General features: G+C 37.1%; 1 protein-coding gene across 1 annotated transcript in view; it reads right to left on the bottom strand.

Moving 5' to 3' along the window:
• LOC125462905 (sushi, von Willebrand factor type A, EGF and pentraxin domain-containing protein 1-like) overlaps positions 1–15,729 on the bottom strand; it is an 81,550-nt gene that overhangs the window by 20,726 nt on the left and 45,095 nt on the right. The window contains exons 31-44 of the mRNA XM_048553401.2: positions 15,327–15,400; positions 14,109–14,205; positions 13,654–13,727; positions 12,106–12,202; positions 11,412–11,485; positions 8,461–8,557; positions 7,432–7,505; positions 6,197–6,293; positions 5,477–5,550; positions 3,638–3,734; positions 3,198–3,271; positions 1,791–1,887; positions 1,014–1,087; positions 375–471 (exon numbers count right to left, since the gene is read on the bottom strand). Of these exons, the coding sequence (XP_048409358.2) occupies positions 375–471; positions 1,014–1,087; positions 1,791–1,887; positions 3,198–3,271; positions 3,638–3,734; positions 5,477–5,550; positions 6,197–6,293; positions 7,432–7,505; positions 8,461–8,557; positions 11,412–11,485; positions 12,106–12,202; positions 13,654–13,727; positions 14,109–14,205; positions 15,327–15,400 (1,197 nt within the window). The remainder of the gene's footprint in view (positions 1–374; positions 472–1,013; positions 1,088–1,790; positions 1,888–3,197; positions 3,272–3,637; positions 3,735–5,476; positions 5,551–6,196; positions 6,294–7,431; positions 7,506–8,460; positions 8,558–11,411; positions 11,486–12,105; positions 12,203–13,653; positions 13,728–14,108; positions 14,206–15,326; positions 15,401–15,729) is intronic.

Raw genomic sequence — 15,729 nt, 5'->3', positions numbered from 1 at the left:
ATTCGAATATACAGACAAAACACTGGCATTTAAAACTCACTATCATGGTAACTTCTAACATAAGCTAAACATTTTGTAGAAACAGTGCCTAGAGATATCTGGTTTGTATCTTAGCTCACAGATCTTCCTAATGATAACACATTTAACATTTCTAAGTTTGCATTAATATTCCTATGTCAACATAAACATCCCCCACCGTGATCAGCACCAGTAACTTGCTGGTTGAACACTAGGATGGAAGCCTCACTTGGAGTTAATGTGAAGACCTTCCATAAGAAATGTATTGAATGTGTCCAACATTTTCTGAATGACAACTTTAAAATAATATAGGCCAATACTAAAATTATTCAGTAATTTAAACACTGAAGACTCACCCAATGTCACAATAAAAGGTAACATTACTTCCAACTGTCCATTCCGATGCTTTATAATATCCATTCAGAATTGAACCAGGGTTTCCACAGTTTATTGCTAAACAGAAAATCAAATAAGAGGCAGAAATATCAGAAAAAACAAAAATCCCCAGCAGTTTCCTTTAATTGCCAATCATGTATTTTCAACATGAACATGTAATATACTACTATACAATTGTTCAGGCTATTAGGTCACTTAAGTTTGGAATTTACTTTCCAATTTTATGATATTATAAACACAGATTTCCCCAAATCAACACTCCCTCACACAACTGCACATTATATTGACTCCAACAACAATCTTCACCAGCAATCCAAGAACATAACGGACTGATTTCATTCCATCAGCAGAATCCTCAACATCAGTTGGTAAACCCCACAATGTGAAGGCGGCAACATTTCGATGGAGAAGGCCCAACATGATTTAAGTGCTCTTTGGCCAGCCTGGGCCTTCTGTGTGATCAAAGCCTGAGGTGAAGAAAAATTCTTTCTCCACAACCTGCCAGACAATCAGAGGCTTGCAATTTTCCATTGCCAGCAATTCTATCAGGAAGACTGTCTGCTGCTATTAATCTTACAAAACAAGAAAACTTAACTTACGTTCACAAGATGGAACATCACCATCCCATCCCTTAGGTGTACATTGTCGATAATCTCGACCCACCATTTTGTATCTAGGAAAACAGAAGCAAATCACCTGTGTGATGATCTGAAGAATAATAGGGAAAATGACACAGTTTGCTGACCAAATAAGAATTTAGGTCCTATAGGGGAAAAATAAATTTGCCTGTCAACAAATTGTTTGCAAAAACAAAGTGAACAAGATTAACAGAAAAATGAAGTTAGAATAACATTATTGCTAAAAAGAAATTCTGGTTAGATTCCATAAAAGTACAAAATACAGGAAAAGCATTGGTGTGTGCAATTCATGTTGAGAACAATTCGCCATATGATTTAATCAATAAAATGTGGAGCTGGAGAAGCACAGCAGGTCAGACAGCATTGGAGGAGTAGGAAAGCTAATGTTTAATGTCCAGAGCCTTCAGCAAGAGCGACGTATTTTTAGTAATCAGTAGATACAACTTTCCAGTGGTGATCTAGGTGTTCAATTTGAGTTGTAATACATTTAGCAATTTAATCTTTCCATTAATGTTCCTAAACGAGCACAAAGGATTCCTGGCCTTCATCAGTCTGAAATTTTAAAGATTGTTAGCTCAATATTAAATTGGAAGCCTCATTCATGGTTACATGGGGATTTGTTATCTGAAATGTAAAAATTGAAATATAGCTACCTGAGAATTGTTTTGTGATTAAACATTAAACTAGTATTTGTCATTCACCAAAATCATGCAACAATTAGTATTCTGAAAAACTCACCCAACATTGCAGTAAAACATCACTTTATTTCCAATTGTGCTGTTTGGTAACTTATAATATCCATTCAAAATCTCTCCAGGGTTACCACAGTTTATTGCTGCATGTAAAAGTAAAATAGGACAAGCAAGAAATATCAAAAATCTTCAACTGTTCTTTTGTTACAATTGACATTTATAATATAAAGATAAGAAGCTACTACACAGTCAGTCAGAATAACTGGTTTCTTTAACTTTGGAGTCCAATTCTCAAACAACTTCAACACAGTTCATGGAATGTAGTTCTTTACTGCAAAAGAGTTTGAACTTGCTTAGTACTGGTAATCACACAGATAGAACATGTAATTCTTACACCCAAAACCAGGTTCTTGAAGCAACTGCCCTATTTAGAACTCACTTCCAGCAGGAGACTCCCACATGGATAAGTAATTTGCTTAAAAGTTGTCCACCTTGAAGAGGTGAAAAATACCCACTGACAATTCTTGGAAGTCCTGACTTATGACCAAAAAATTTGGAAGAAGGCTAATTTTGGAAATCATAGATGCAGGCAGACTTTGTCAGGAACACGCAAAGATGACGTTGAGGATTCTTAAAAAGTGAACACCTTCCAAAATCTCATTACCCTCCAAGCAGCATTTAGAAATGGCAGAATATGCATAGAGCTTATTAGACTTAATAGCTATCTCAGAACCCATTGAGCCAAAGTGGAAGCAAGTCGCACTTGATCCCAAGGGACTACCTAAGAAGAAGGAATGAAAACAGCGAAGTGAAGGGTCCTCTGCTCTACGTTAGCATTGCATTTTTGTTACCTCATTGAAAACCATTACTTTCACACAAGTTACATCAGGAACAATGTATTGCACTAACACAACAAGTTCAGTCAAATGGAGATACTGATCTAACTGGAGCATAACATTTGAATGGAAAGGAAAGAGAATGGATTATATGCCTGGTTTAATTATAGACCATTAATATTGTCTGCACATTTCTTTTGCCTGTCACTTTTACTTCCTAGATTTCCCATCGTCAAAACAACAAACACTAGCATGTAAAACTAGATCTTAGCATGTCCTAAACTGCCCATCCTAAATTAAAACTCAGCTTCATGCTTCAACATTAGCATTTGCAGAAGGACAGACAATTAAATTCTCTAACTGTCAGGAGTTATTTTATGAAAAGTCATTTCTCAAATTATATAATATTTATCTTTAACAAACTACATTGATTAAAATCACTGAACAGGTGTTTCTTCCTATTCCATGGAGACTGAACTCCAAACTCCAGGATGGGTAAAGGCTGAAAGGAAAGAAACTTAGATGTGAATCAGAGTTCTGAGAAAAGTCATTGAGATATCATCTGGTAGGGTAAAAGGTGAGCTGGTCATATTTCAAAAGAAAGGAATAGAACGTACGTTCACAAGATGGTACCTCTCCATCCCAACCCTTAGTTGTACATTGCCGATAATCTCTACCCAACATTGAGTATCTAGAAAGGAAAACAAATTACCTGTCATCAGTTACTTGAAGTTTAAATAGAAAAATGTTAGAATGTGCTGACCAGATAAGAATTTAAGGTCCTCTGAGGAAAATTATCTTGTAATATTTTAACAAAAAACAAAAATCAAACACTTTCCAAATTATTATCCATCTATCAAATTTGCAACCCAGTCAATCAATTTATCTACATGCCTTTGTACACATAAGTTCACAGAATAGAGAGGGAATAAGGCTCAGTCATTGCTCTCATGGCGAGTTGTTATCAAAAATGTGAAGATCTACAGATAGATGGTAAACTAAAACTGTCTAGATCAGAACATCAAAAGAATATAATAATTCATATTCTGAAACTCACCCAATGTCACAATAAAAAGTAACTGTATTTCCAAATGTTTTATTTGGAGCACTGTAATATCCATTCAGCATCTCTCCAGGGTTGCCACATGTTATTGCTACAGATGAAAGGTGAGAAATGTAGTTCTGTTACAATACACCAAAATCTGTTGATTTCTTTTTCATTGCAGTTTGCAGCCTTTTAACATGATGATGAACAGACAACAAAATTGTCAGTCTGATTTTGGAACTTATTTTTCAAAATGATGGAAATACAATGCAAACCTTCCTCTTAATGTGCAATACCTTACACTAGGTCTCTCTCTGACTTCAACAACACAATGACATGGCCTACTCCATCTTCAGCTACTTATTAAATAGTGAGGGATTTCAGACTTTGGAGATATATAGGTGCTCAAATGTCTGTGTTTATAAGTCAGTTAAAACGCATGCAAAGTTGCAAAATCAAATCAATGTGGGTATATTCGTTTAAGAAATCTGGCTTTCACTGGCTGGGACAACATTCATTGTCCATCCCTAATTGCTCTGGAGAAGATGGTGGAAATCTACTGTAGCAGATTTCGTGCAGATACACCTACAACACTGTTAGGAAGAAAATTCCAGGATTCTGGCCATGATAGTGAGAGATGATAGTGGCTGGGGTTTGGAAAATGCTGTCTAAGAAGCCTCAATGAATTTCTCAGTAACAACTTCATGAACCGCTATCTTACTTGCCTTGTTTACACCTTGTGTGTGGCCTGCTATAATGTGTCTTTTGAAAATCCATATATTTTTCATTGACTGGAAGCCAGGTATCTACTCCAATAGCTACACCCTTGAAAACTTTTAACATATTTTCCAAACAGGGTTGACCTTTATTCAAGATAATAAAATGTGAGGCTGGATGAGCACAGCAGGCCAAGCAGCAATTTGTGCTCCTGAGATGCTGCTTGGCCTGCTGTACTCATCCAGCCTCACATTTTATTATCTTGGAATTCTCCAGCATCTGCAGTTCCCATTATCTCTGACCTTTATTCAATCTGTGTTGACATGTTCTCATCATATTGAGGCTTTTTAAATGCGTTAAGACATCCTTAAAATTTTAAGCATTTTACCAATGTCAGACTAACTGACACACTGATCACAGTTTTCTCCCTCTCTCCTTCCTTGAAATATCATGTTAAAATGGTGAGAAAATGACTTCAAAATCGCCTGTCTACCTCAAAGATCATAGGATGGACCATTTGCATAGCACCATCACCACTATCATCCTCCACCAATCTTGTCACTTCATCAATATTTATTTCTTTCGCTCAAGCATCAACTAATTGCTAGTATCAGCACCATTAACACAACCAAATTTGTCAGACATAATAGGATCTTTAAATATAACAGAAGAGGAAGAGAAGAGATTTGGGGAATAATTAAAGTACGGATCATTGATATTGAATCAACTTTTCCTTCATCTTCTAATTCATTCCTGTGGAACCCCTATGACCATCAACATCATTTGCTGCCAAGTCAAAATCAGCTAATATTACAAACTCATAAGTGTCTCATTGTCTGCCAAAACCCATCTCCTGTTCCAACACTACCATTTGAACTTGAGCAGAAGAGTTAGATCTTCTGGAAAGAGCAGGGTTGATTTACTGAATGTCCATTTCTCATTTCCCACATTGTGTTCATTTAAAATGCGATGTTGATTAAAACATTGAACAGGTGTTTCCTCCCATTACAATAAATCAGAATTCCAAGCTGGAAGATGTCAAAATACTGCAGGGAAGAAATAAACTTGGATGTCACTGAAGAGTGATGCACTGAAGTGATTAAATCATTCACAAGACTGTGAAACATAACTTACGTTCACAAGTTGGAACATCACTGTCCCACCCCTCAGCTGTACATTGTTGATAAGCTCTACCCACCATCTTGTACCTGGAAAAAGAGAAACAAATCATTTGTATTAGGAACTAGAAAGCTAATTAGAATTTTTTAGTAGACTGACCAGGATAGAATTCTAAAGTCCAAAGAGAAATAAATCTATAATAATAGAACAAAATTTCATAAAATATGAATTATCATATGAAAATGTGATCATAAAATAACTTCATAAAATAAATTTCATAGTACTGTGTTCACAGATTCATGAAGGAATCAAATACACTTGAGTTGATAACAAAAATTGCTCTGACTGTATATAAGTCATGGTGCACAGGAGAAATATTAATGCATTTAGCCCTCTTTAGAGATGATTTACAGTTTAATCATTCATAAGGAACTATCAAACACAAATATCCAGTGTTGATCTCAGATAATAGATCCAGGGATCATTAATATTGTCAATATTTCCACCTTTGCATTAATACAGCAACCCCAGCAACATCATAGAAACAATGAAATGATATAGATTTTTGAAAAATTGTCAATTCAATACGAAATTATAATAGTCACTCAGAGGTCTCATGCTGAGCCATCATCAGAAATGTTACACGAGAGATGGCGTCTGAAGTTGTCATAATCACAGCATTAAAAAAACACTATCACCGAAATCTGTTCAGTAATTTATTTACTGAATACTCACCCAAAGTTACAATAAAAGATAACTTTATTTCCAAGTGTCTCATTTACAGCCTTATAATGTCCATTCAGAATTTCACCAGGTTTACCACAAGTTATTGCTGCATAGAAAACAAAATGAGAAGATAGAAATGTAACAAAATTCCAAAACATTTGCCATGGTACGTGGACAATTGATTAGCTAATATTTTAGCTTCCTGGTGTAATGTCTTTTTAAAATTCCCCAATTTTCATTTGTTGAATTCAAATTTCACCATTTGCCATCATAGGATTCAACTTTCTGATTTTATTTCTGATTTCTAGCATCTGCAGTTCTTCAGTTTTTTTTATAATCCCAGAAACAATTGGCAGAATGCCAGGGTGGCTGCCAAATGTCAAAAGTTGATTGGTTATAAGCTTGGCCTTGGTTCTCTTGGATTGATCCTAATTACAACTAAAACAATAAAACCTACTAGCTCCCCACCAATCACACCTCTTCATCTCTCACGTACATACCAAACTCTGTTCATGACATATCACGCCATCCGTGTATCCCACATTTACTTCCTATCCTCCATGACAACCTATGCCCCCAAAGACACCCCCTCAAAGCTTTAACATTAACTCATGTCATGCCATCTATCCCCACATTTCTTTATAGGCTCTGTGCTAACCTAATGTCTGTCATATACCTCCCCCACCGACCTTTGCCCTTATATCTCCATGCCAACATTCCTTCTATCCCCAGAAGCTTCAAGAGGCATGCTGAGATGAAATAAAATAAATCCTAAATACAGAATCTTCCATGTCTTCCCAGATCTCCCACAGATGAGCTAACAATTCCTGTCAACAAAGGCATCACTAAAATAAGCATCACCTAAACTTGTTTTCGATTACCAAAACTTGACTTTTTGCTCCAAAGCTAACATTGATGCTTGATAGAAAATGAAGTTCTTCTGGGATGAAGAGAGTTGATTTGATGAGTAAATTTAATAAATTTAAGTAACCCTAAGCTTCTGCCATATTCTCATGGATTCAGAGATAATAGTATTGTCTTTCAATATACAATGTGAATTAAAGCAAATAATACTTTTGTCTTATTCCAAAATGACAGAATTCCAAGTTATAGGATGTCATACTATTGAATGGAATAAAATCTGTACATAAAACAACACTGTACTATAATTTGTTGAAATGGATCAATCATTTGGTACAGACATGCGAGTCAATTACTTTAGCAATCAGGGAAATACCACTTACGTTCACAGGATGGAACCTTGCCATCCCAACCATCAGCTGTACATTGTCGATAAGCTCTGCCGATAATTTTATATCTAAGAAAGAAAAGTGAATCACCGGTTATCAAACATAAATCTTCAATGAAAATGTGTGTCATTGTGCTGAACAAGTGAGAAATCTAAGATTCGCCAAGTAAAAATGTATTGAGTATCAACAAACTGTTAAAGTACAGTGCACTAGGGAAACATTGGTCCATAAAGCTCATCTTTGCACTGACACCCTTAATTTAAGAGTTTTGAAGAGCCAACATACAAGCGGGAATATATACAAGAAAGATATGGAAGTGTTGGAAAAGGTGCAGAGGAGATTTGCCAGGATCCTGCCTGGAATGGAGGGAAGGCCTTTTGAGGAAAGGTTGAAACAACTTGGACTTTTCTATTTCGAACGACGAAGGATGAGATGTGACTTGATAGAGGTGTACAAAATGATCAGAGGCATAGATAGAGCGGACAGCCAGAGACATTTTCCTAGGGTGGAGGTAGTTATTATGAAGGATCACAGTTTTAAAGTGAACGTTTAAAGTTTACTCAGAGAGTGGTAGGGGCGTGGAATGCATTGCCGGAGAAGGTAGTGGAGTCGGCCTCATTAGGGGCATTTAAGTGGCTATTAGATAAGCTATGGATGATAGTATAAGGTAGGGGTGGAGGTTTAATAGACCTTAGGTTTAGGGTAAAAGTTCGGCACAGCATCGTGGGCTGAAGGGCCTGTAATGTGCTGTACTGCTCTATGTTCTAAGAGGATCATTTTTGATCTCAGCTTATGTACTTTGCTAAATTAACAGTTCTATCCTTCCATTTGTACTCCTATTCCAATATAATGGTCCGACACCTTGAGCAGTATGACGGATTTTTTTTAAATTCCCTCAGTGCTCGCATGATGATTTTAACCAAAAAGCCATGAATGTGTGGTTCATGTGAAATCTTCTAAATCATTATTAAAATAGTAGATTTAAATTAAAATTATTCACCAGTTTATACACTGAATACTCACCCTATATCACAATAAAAGGTAACATTACTTCCAACAGTCCAATTTGGTGCTTTATAATATCCATTCGGAAATGAACCAGGGTTACCACAGTTTATTGCTACAAAGAAAACAAAATATGAAAAGATAAAAATGTTACAAGAAAACAAACCCCCAAAGATTTTTCATTGCCATTCACAGGCTTTAACATGAAGATGAAATAGCACATAGTTGTGTACAATAACAAGTTACTCTAAATGTGGAATTCATTTTCCTAAATTATGGCATTGGAAATGCAGGATTTTCTCCAAACTCATGAAATTTCATTGCAACTAGTCCTCTGTAATGAGCATCACAATTTGTGACAAGAAATCCAAAAACATGGATAGATTTAGTTCTAGCAAGGGGATCCTCGACATCAATGAGTGAACCCGTGGGAGCCCCACGTCATTTCCATATATAGAAGGCTTAATTTGATTTAAGGGCTCTCAAGTACTTTGCTGGCCAATGTGGGCCTTTCATGAAATCAAAGCCAGAAGTGGTTCTCCATTGCTGGCTAAACAGCTAGCATCTATTCATAGAATCCCTACTTGGCCCAACAAGTCGACACCGACCCTCTGAAGAGCATCCCACCCAAACCCGTTATCCTAACCCACCCTAAACATCCCTGGACACTATGGGCAATTTAGCTTGGCCAATCCACCTATCTTGTACATCTGTGGACTGTGGGAGGAAACCGGAGCACCCAGAGGAAACCCACACAGACACAGGGAGAACATACAAACTCTACACAGACAGTCGCCCGAGGCTGGAATTGAGCCCAGGTCTCTGGCGCTGTGAGGTTGCAATGCTAACCAGTGAGCCACCGTGCCACCCTACTGGCACTGCATGGTATTATGAATGGTCACTGCAGATATTAATGCTCCATGGCCCAAGAAAGGCACTTCTGCTGCATTGCAGGACACAGGGCATTCAGACAGAGCCAGGGGTCACTGGAAAGGGCAGCTATAGGGGTAACTGGGGGCAAAGGTAGTGCTTCTTTGAATGGTCTCTCTTTCTGATGCTAGGTTCCTCCTTTGGGTGCTGATTGTCTCAAAACAAGGAACTCTCACTACGTGGTGCAGCGGCATCCAACATTGCTTCCTGTGTGATCTTCAGAGGGCATTGGAGAGTTACCTTAAGGTACCCCAAATTCTGATGGACTCAGTGATAATTGCTCTCAAGTAGCTCATTAACAGGTTGAACTGGACAACACTTGACCAACACACATTTGTCATTTGGAATCCTTCTGCCTGATTCCACCAATCACCCTTTCCTAATCTCACATCCACTCTGGCAGGTTGTATCAAATTCCAGCCAATAGCAAATATCCAACTACCTACTAAATGTCTACAGCATGGTAACCATGAAGAAGCAAAGGTATTTAAAAATCCACTTCTTAAGGACAGAAGGTGCTGAAAATTGTTGGTCCTGTACATAAACAAACTGTTATTGCAATGTTGCTCATGTCATTTCAGGAGCTATATCCAACTCTGTGACATGCTAAACAGCAAAGTATACATGACAATAGGAAGTGATGCAATGTCACAGATCACCTTGCTCTTTCTCTCAGACTCATTGCAAGTTGACTATATTGTATAAAGTTTCTTAAATAAAGTTAGTACTTTTTGTTTACCTCACGACAGTCTGTGGATATTCTGAAATAGCTCAAGAAAATCACAAATATTATAACGCGTTATTTCAAGTGTGCTGGACCTCAAAATGAAAAAGTGACCATTTGACGTGTAAAGCATTATCAAATCCACCAAACACAATCTGGAATGCTAGCTTCTTTTTGGTAATGCACTGAGTACAGGTGTTGGCATGTCATATTGCATCTGTACAGAACATCAGTTCGGCTACTTTTGGAATCCTGCCGTCAATTCTGGTCTCCCTGTTATAAGAAAGATGTTGTTAAACTTGAAAGGGTTCAGAAAAGATTTACAGGGATGTTGACAGTGTTGGAGAGGTTCTGAACAGCTGGGGCTATTTTCCCTGGAATGTGAGAGGCTGAGGGGTGACCTTATAGAGATTTATAAAATTATGGAGGGCATGGATAGGGTGAATAGTCAAGGTCTTTGCCCCAGGGTAGGGAAGGGCATAGGTTTAAGCCGAGAGGGGAAAGACTTAAAAGGGGCCTCAGGGGCAACTTTATCATGCAGGGGGTGGTGCGTGTATGGAATGAGCTGCCAGAGGAAGTGATGGAGGTTGGTACAATTACAGCATTTAAAAGGTATCTGGTTTGGTACATGAATTGGGAGGGTTAAGAGGGATATGGACTAAATGCTGGCAAGTGGGATTAAATTCATTTAGAATATCAGGTTAGTGTGAACAAGTCGGACCAATGGGTCAGTTTCCATACTATACAATTCTATGACATTAGATCATTCACTATGTTTGTGTCATCTCCACAATATCTAATACTTTCATTCAAACTTCTACAGTGAATGAATGCAACAGTTTCCTATAGGCTGCACTAACACATTTAATTTAGTAAGGCACAGGAACAGCCCCACTTGAATCTTTAAACAAAAAATGTATGAGAAATAGAGGGGAGTGGATCATAAACACTGGTTGCATGGTTTCTTCATCAGGCACTTCCACTTAATTGCTCCCCCATAATCCACTCTACCACTTCATGATCAGTCACATCTCCATTAATATAACCACCTCCAAAATGTCACATCACACACAAAATCCTAGCTTGTTTCTCCATCATTAACATGGGCCTAAAATTGATGAACAATTACTTCTTCTTTGACATGTCACATAAATATTTTGTTCTATTTCAAAAAGTTTGAAGTGCAAGCAGGAGGATGTCAAAATACCGGAGGGAAAGAAACATGGATACAACCGACGTTACATGAAAATCCAATTAAACTAACTCAATCACTTGATACAGATAAGGACGTCACTTTACAAAACAGGAAACTTACGTTCACAGGATGGAACATCGCCAACCCATCCCTCAGCTGTGCATTGTCGATAATCTCTACCCACCATCTTGTATCTAGATAAAAGAGAATTAATTTACTTGCACCAATGTATTGAACATTAATTTGGAAAGTCCGGACCATTTAAGAAAGTAAGGGTCAGAGAGTACATATTTAGTAACTTATCACCAAACTGTAAACAATCAAATCAAATGTGACAATAGGTTAACAGAAATATGAATTTGAACTTGATATAATTACACCATTACTAAAATTGATGCTGATCAGACTTCATATGAAACACAATTTACAAGATGAATACGATGTACCAACTCACTTTGGAACAACATACAATATAACTTTAGCATTTTGAGGAACAAAACAGGTAAAGTCACCCGGTGTTGACTTCAATGTATGATTCTATGTACCAGCAACAAATTTAATATTTCTATCTGTCAATGTACTTTCCAACTCCATGCAGTAAAATCCCTGAACTTGGTGTGTATGAATGCTTTTTTACAAAACAAATTGTCAGCTCAGAAATGAATTGGAAGTCTGACTCATATTGACAGGATAACCCCAATCAGAAATGCATGATACTAAAATTACAGCCTTTTCAAATTGTCTTGTGATTAAACATTATAACAGCACAGTCTTTCCGCAAAATTATTTATGAATTTAAGTCGAATATACGCACCCAGCATCACAATAAAACGTTACTTTATTTTCAACTGTATCATTTGGCACCCTATAATATCCATTCGGAATCTTGCCAGGGTCACCACAGTTTATTGCTACACAAAGTGAAATGAGAAAAGGCAGAAATGTCACAAAACTGAAAACCTTCAACACTTCTGTTCTATGCAATTTAAATGTTTACCATGAAAGATACCATGCATCAGTGTGACAAAATACTTCAACTTTTGAATCCAATTTCCATTATATCTTTCTCAAGGTAGTTAATGGATATGTACTAACTTGCTCAATGGAAATTAGAACTTGCTCAGTATCACGATGATAATGACGCAGAGGCAAATCTGCTGGCAGAACATATCACTCTCCTACCAGACTCTGGAAGCAACTGTTCTACTTGGACATCATTCATGATAGGAGTCTCTCAGGTAGAGAACAGAAATGTTTTAAGATTGGACTCAAAGCATCTCTGAAGAGATCAATTTTAGCCCTCAACCCCTGGGAGTCACCATCTTGTGACAGAACAAATGAAGAAAGTTTAATTTGGGGAAAAATGTGAACGTAGAAAGAGACTGTCAGGGCCGTAGATGGGCAATTTTGATGCCTCTGCAAAAATACACAAGTCACCCAATAACTTAATTATCAGACTGTCCAAGCACCACCTGCTCCAAATGTAGCAAAGTTTGCAGATCACACAAGAACTGGGGGAGGCGATGGCCCAGTGGTATTATTGCTGGGCTATTATTCCAGAAACTCAGCTATTGTTATGAGTGTCCACATTTGAATCCTTCTGTGACAGAGGGTGGAAGTTGAATTCAATTAAAAAATCTGGAATTAAGAGTCTAATGATGATCATGAATCCATTATTGATTGTCAGAAAAACCAATTGGGTTCACCTACGTCCTTTCGGGAAGGAAGCTGCCATCCTTACCTAGGCTGCCCTACATGCAACTACAGACCCATAGCAACATGGTTGACTGTTAACAGCCCTCTGGTCAAGTAAGGATGGGCAAAAAATGCCAGCTGAGCCAGTGACACTCTCATCCCATGTATGAACAAATTAAAACAGAAACAGAAAAAATTACAAGAAGATATGAATGTGATTTAATTATGGACCATTATTATTGTCCGAACTTTTCCTTATTCTATCACTTTCACTTTCTAGATTTCCAACTGCCAAAATTACATGCTTATCAGTTACTGTAAAGTCGGTACTTCCGATATAACCCATTCCAAATCAAAATCCGTTTCAGGGTTCAACACCAACATTTGCAGAAGGGCAGATGATTAAATTCTGGAACAAACAAAACTGATTTAATGAATGATCATTTGTCAAACCACACTTCAGTTTTCTTCAATATGTAATGATGAATATCATCATTGCTCAGCTGTTTCTTCCTATTCTATAGAGATAAACCTCCAAGATGGACAAATATTGGAATGCAGAAAATTTGAAATTTAATCAAATCTCTAGCAATGCACTGACAATAGCTCTAAAATTTGAAAGAGAAGTAAAGTTCATTACTTTACCCAAAAAAAAAACAGAACTTACATTCACAGGATGGTACCTCACCATCCCAACCCTCGGTTGTACATTTCCGATAATCCTTACCCAGCATTGTGTATCTAGAAAAACAAAACCACCTGTTATCAATCATCTTCAGGATAACTAGCAAAATATTCCTGTGCACTGACCAGGCATGAATTCCAATGTTCAAGGAAGAAAAGTCAATTAAAATAACAAGAAACTGTTTATAAAACACCACGTAGTCAAGTAAACGGCTAACATTTTCCCAAATTTCATCAAATGTTGCCAAATCACACCATATTTTATATTCCTTTGAAAATTATAATCTTCAAATAATAAAATAATCAGGTTTACTCTGAATAGCATGAAGAGATGTCATCAGAAATGTGAAGAACAAGAGACAGACCGGCATTGAAATAGTCTTAATCACAACATTGGAGTTATATAGTCCATTAATAATTTATGCACAGAATACTCACCCAATATCACAATAAAAAGTAGCTTTATTTCCAACTGTCTTATTTGGTGCATTATAATATCCATTCAATATTGTGCCAGGGTTACCACAGGTTATTGCTGCTCACAAAATAAAATGAGAACAGATGGAAAAGTGACAAACCTTCAAAATTTGCAACGGTTTCTGTCGTTTCACAATACCTTACACAAAACCTGTCCACAATGCCAAGTTACTCTTACTTAGTAAATTAATTTCCAAAATTAGCAAACAATTGGAGGACTTCCACTTAGTCCACATGCCTCAAAACAATACGTCGCTTTGCTCCAATAGCTCAAAGTATTTACTAGTATCAAACATTGCTTGCTTACTATATGGTGGCAGACAAGCAGACATGGAGGAGCTGAGGTATACATATGCCGATGAATATTAGACACTATCATGAAATATATTCAAAAATTTCAATTCAATGGTCTCTATCATTTAAAGGACATGGGCTTCCTTAAATGAGGAAATCATAGAATCAAGTTTCCAGCTCATTTCAATGATCACTTTATTCCCACTTCCTTAGCGTTACCTGTTTTCCCTCAGCACCAACACCACTAAACCTTACACCTTTTTTTCTTTTTGTTGCCTCAATAAAATCTTTTATTTTCACTCAAATGTCAATCAATGGAGCTTTCCCTTTGGTCGTTATAGGCAACTAATTCAGGTAAGGCAACTAATTCAGTGGGGTAAAATCAAAGTAGGATATTTAAACAAGAATGGAAGAAAAAGAAATTGGACTAGGAGAACTGATTTCACTTTGCCTTTGGCTTCCGCTTGCTTTCCCTGAATTCCCCAAAGCCGAAACGACTACAGTCTATCAGCTTAAGTTCCACTAACATTAGCAGCTTTTAACTTCTCATTGCAACATCAAGACTCAAGTCCTCACTCCAACACCATCATTTGAGCTAGGGAAAAAATGTAAAGGCTTTAGAAGGAGCAGGATTGATTTGCTGAAGGGTCATTTCTCATTTCACACATTATGTACTTTAATATGCAATGTTGAAAACAGTTTTGAGTTAATGTTTTCTCCCATTCCAGGAAATCAGAATTCCAAGCTACAGGGTGTCGAACTACTGAAGGGAAGAAAATTTGGATGCCAACCAACATTACAAAAATAATTCACTGGAAGTAGGCCAATCATTTAGCACTGACCAGAAAATCAGTTGCTTCATAAAAAGAAGGAAACATAACTTACGTTCACAGGATGGGACATCACCAGCCCAACCCTCAGCTGTACATTGTTGATAATCGCTACCCACTATCTTGTACCTACAAAAAGAGAAGCAAACCACTTGTATCAATAAACTGGAGGTCGCTCAGACGATACTTGTTCACTGATTATATTAGAAGGTCCAAAGATAAATAAATTTATCTAAACAGTAACAAAGTTTCAAAACATCTTTTAAAATGTGACTAGGTCTGTCGATTAATGAACAAACCAAATACAGCTTTTTTTTGCTCAAATAAAAAGTACTGCCCAGACTCAACATAAACTACTGTGCACAGGGGAAATATTGATGCTTCTAGTTCATTTTACAGCTGATTTACTATATAATTAAAACAGTTAGGATATCCTGTGTGGATTTCAGTTATGGATC

Source organism: Stegostoma tigrinum, chromosome 21 (genome assembly GCF_030684315.1).
Source record: "Stegostoma tigrinum isolate sSteTig4 chromosome 21, sSteTig4.hap1, whole genome shotgun sequence".
Lineage (NCBI taxonomy): Eukaryota > Metazoa > Chordata > Chondrichthyes > Orectolobiformes > Stegostomatidae > Stegostoma > Stegostoma tigrinum.
Note: the sequence above shows the minus strand (reverse complement) of the source record. Positions and strands in the feature narration are given on the sequence as shown.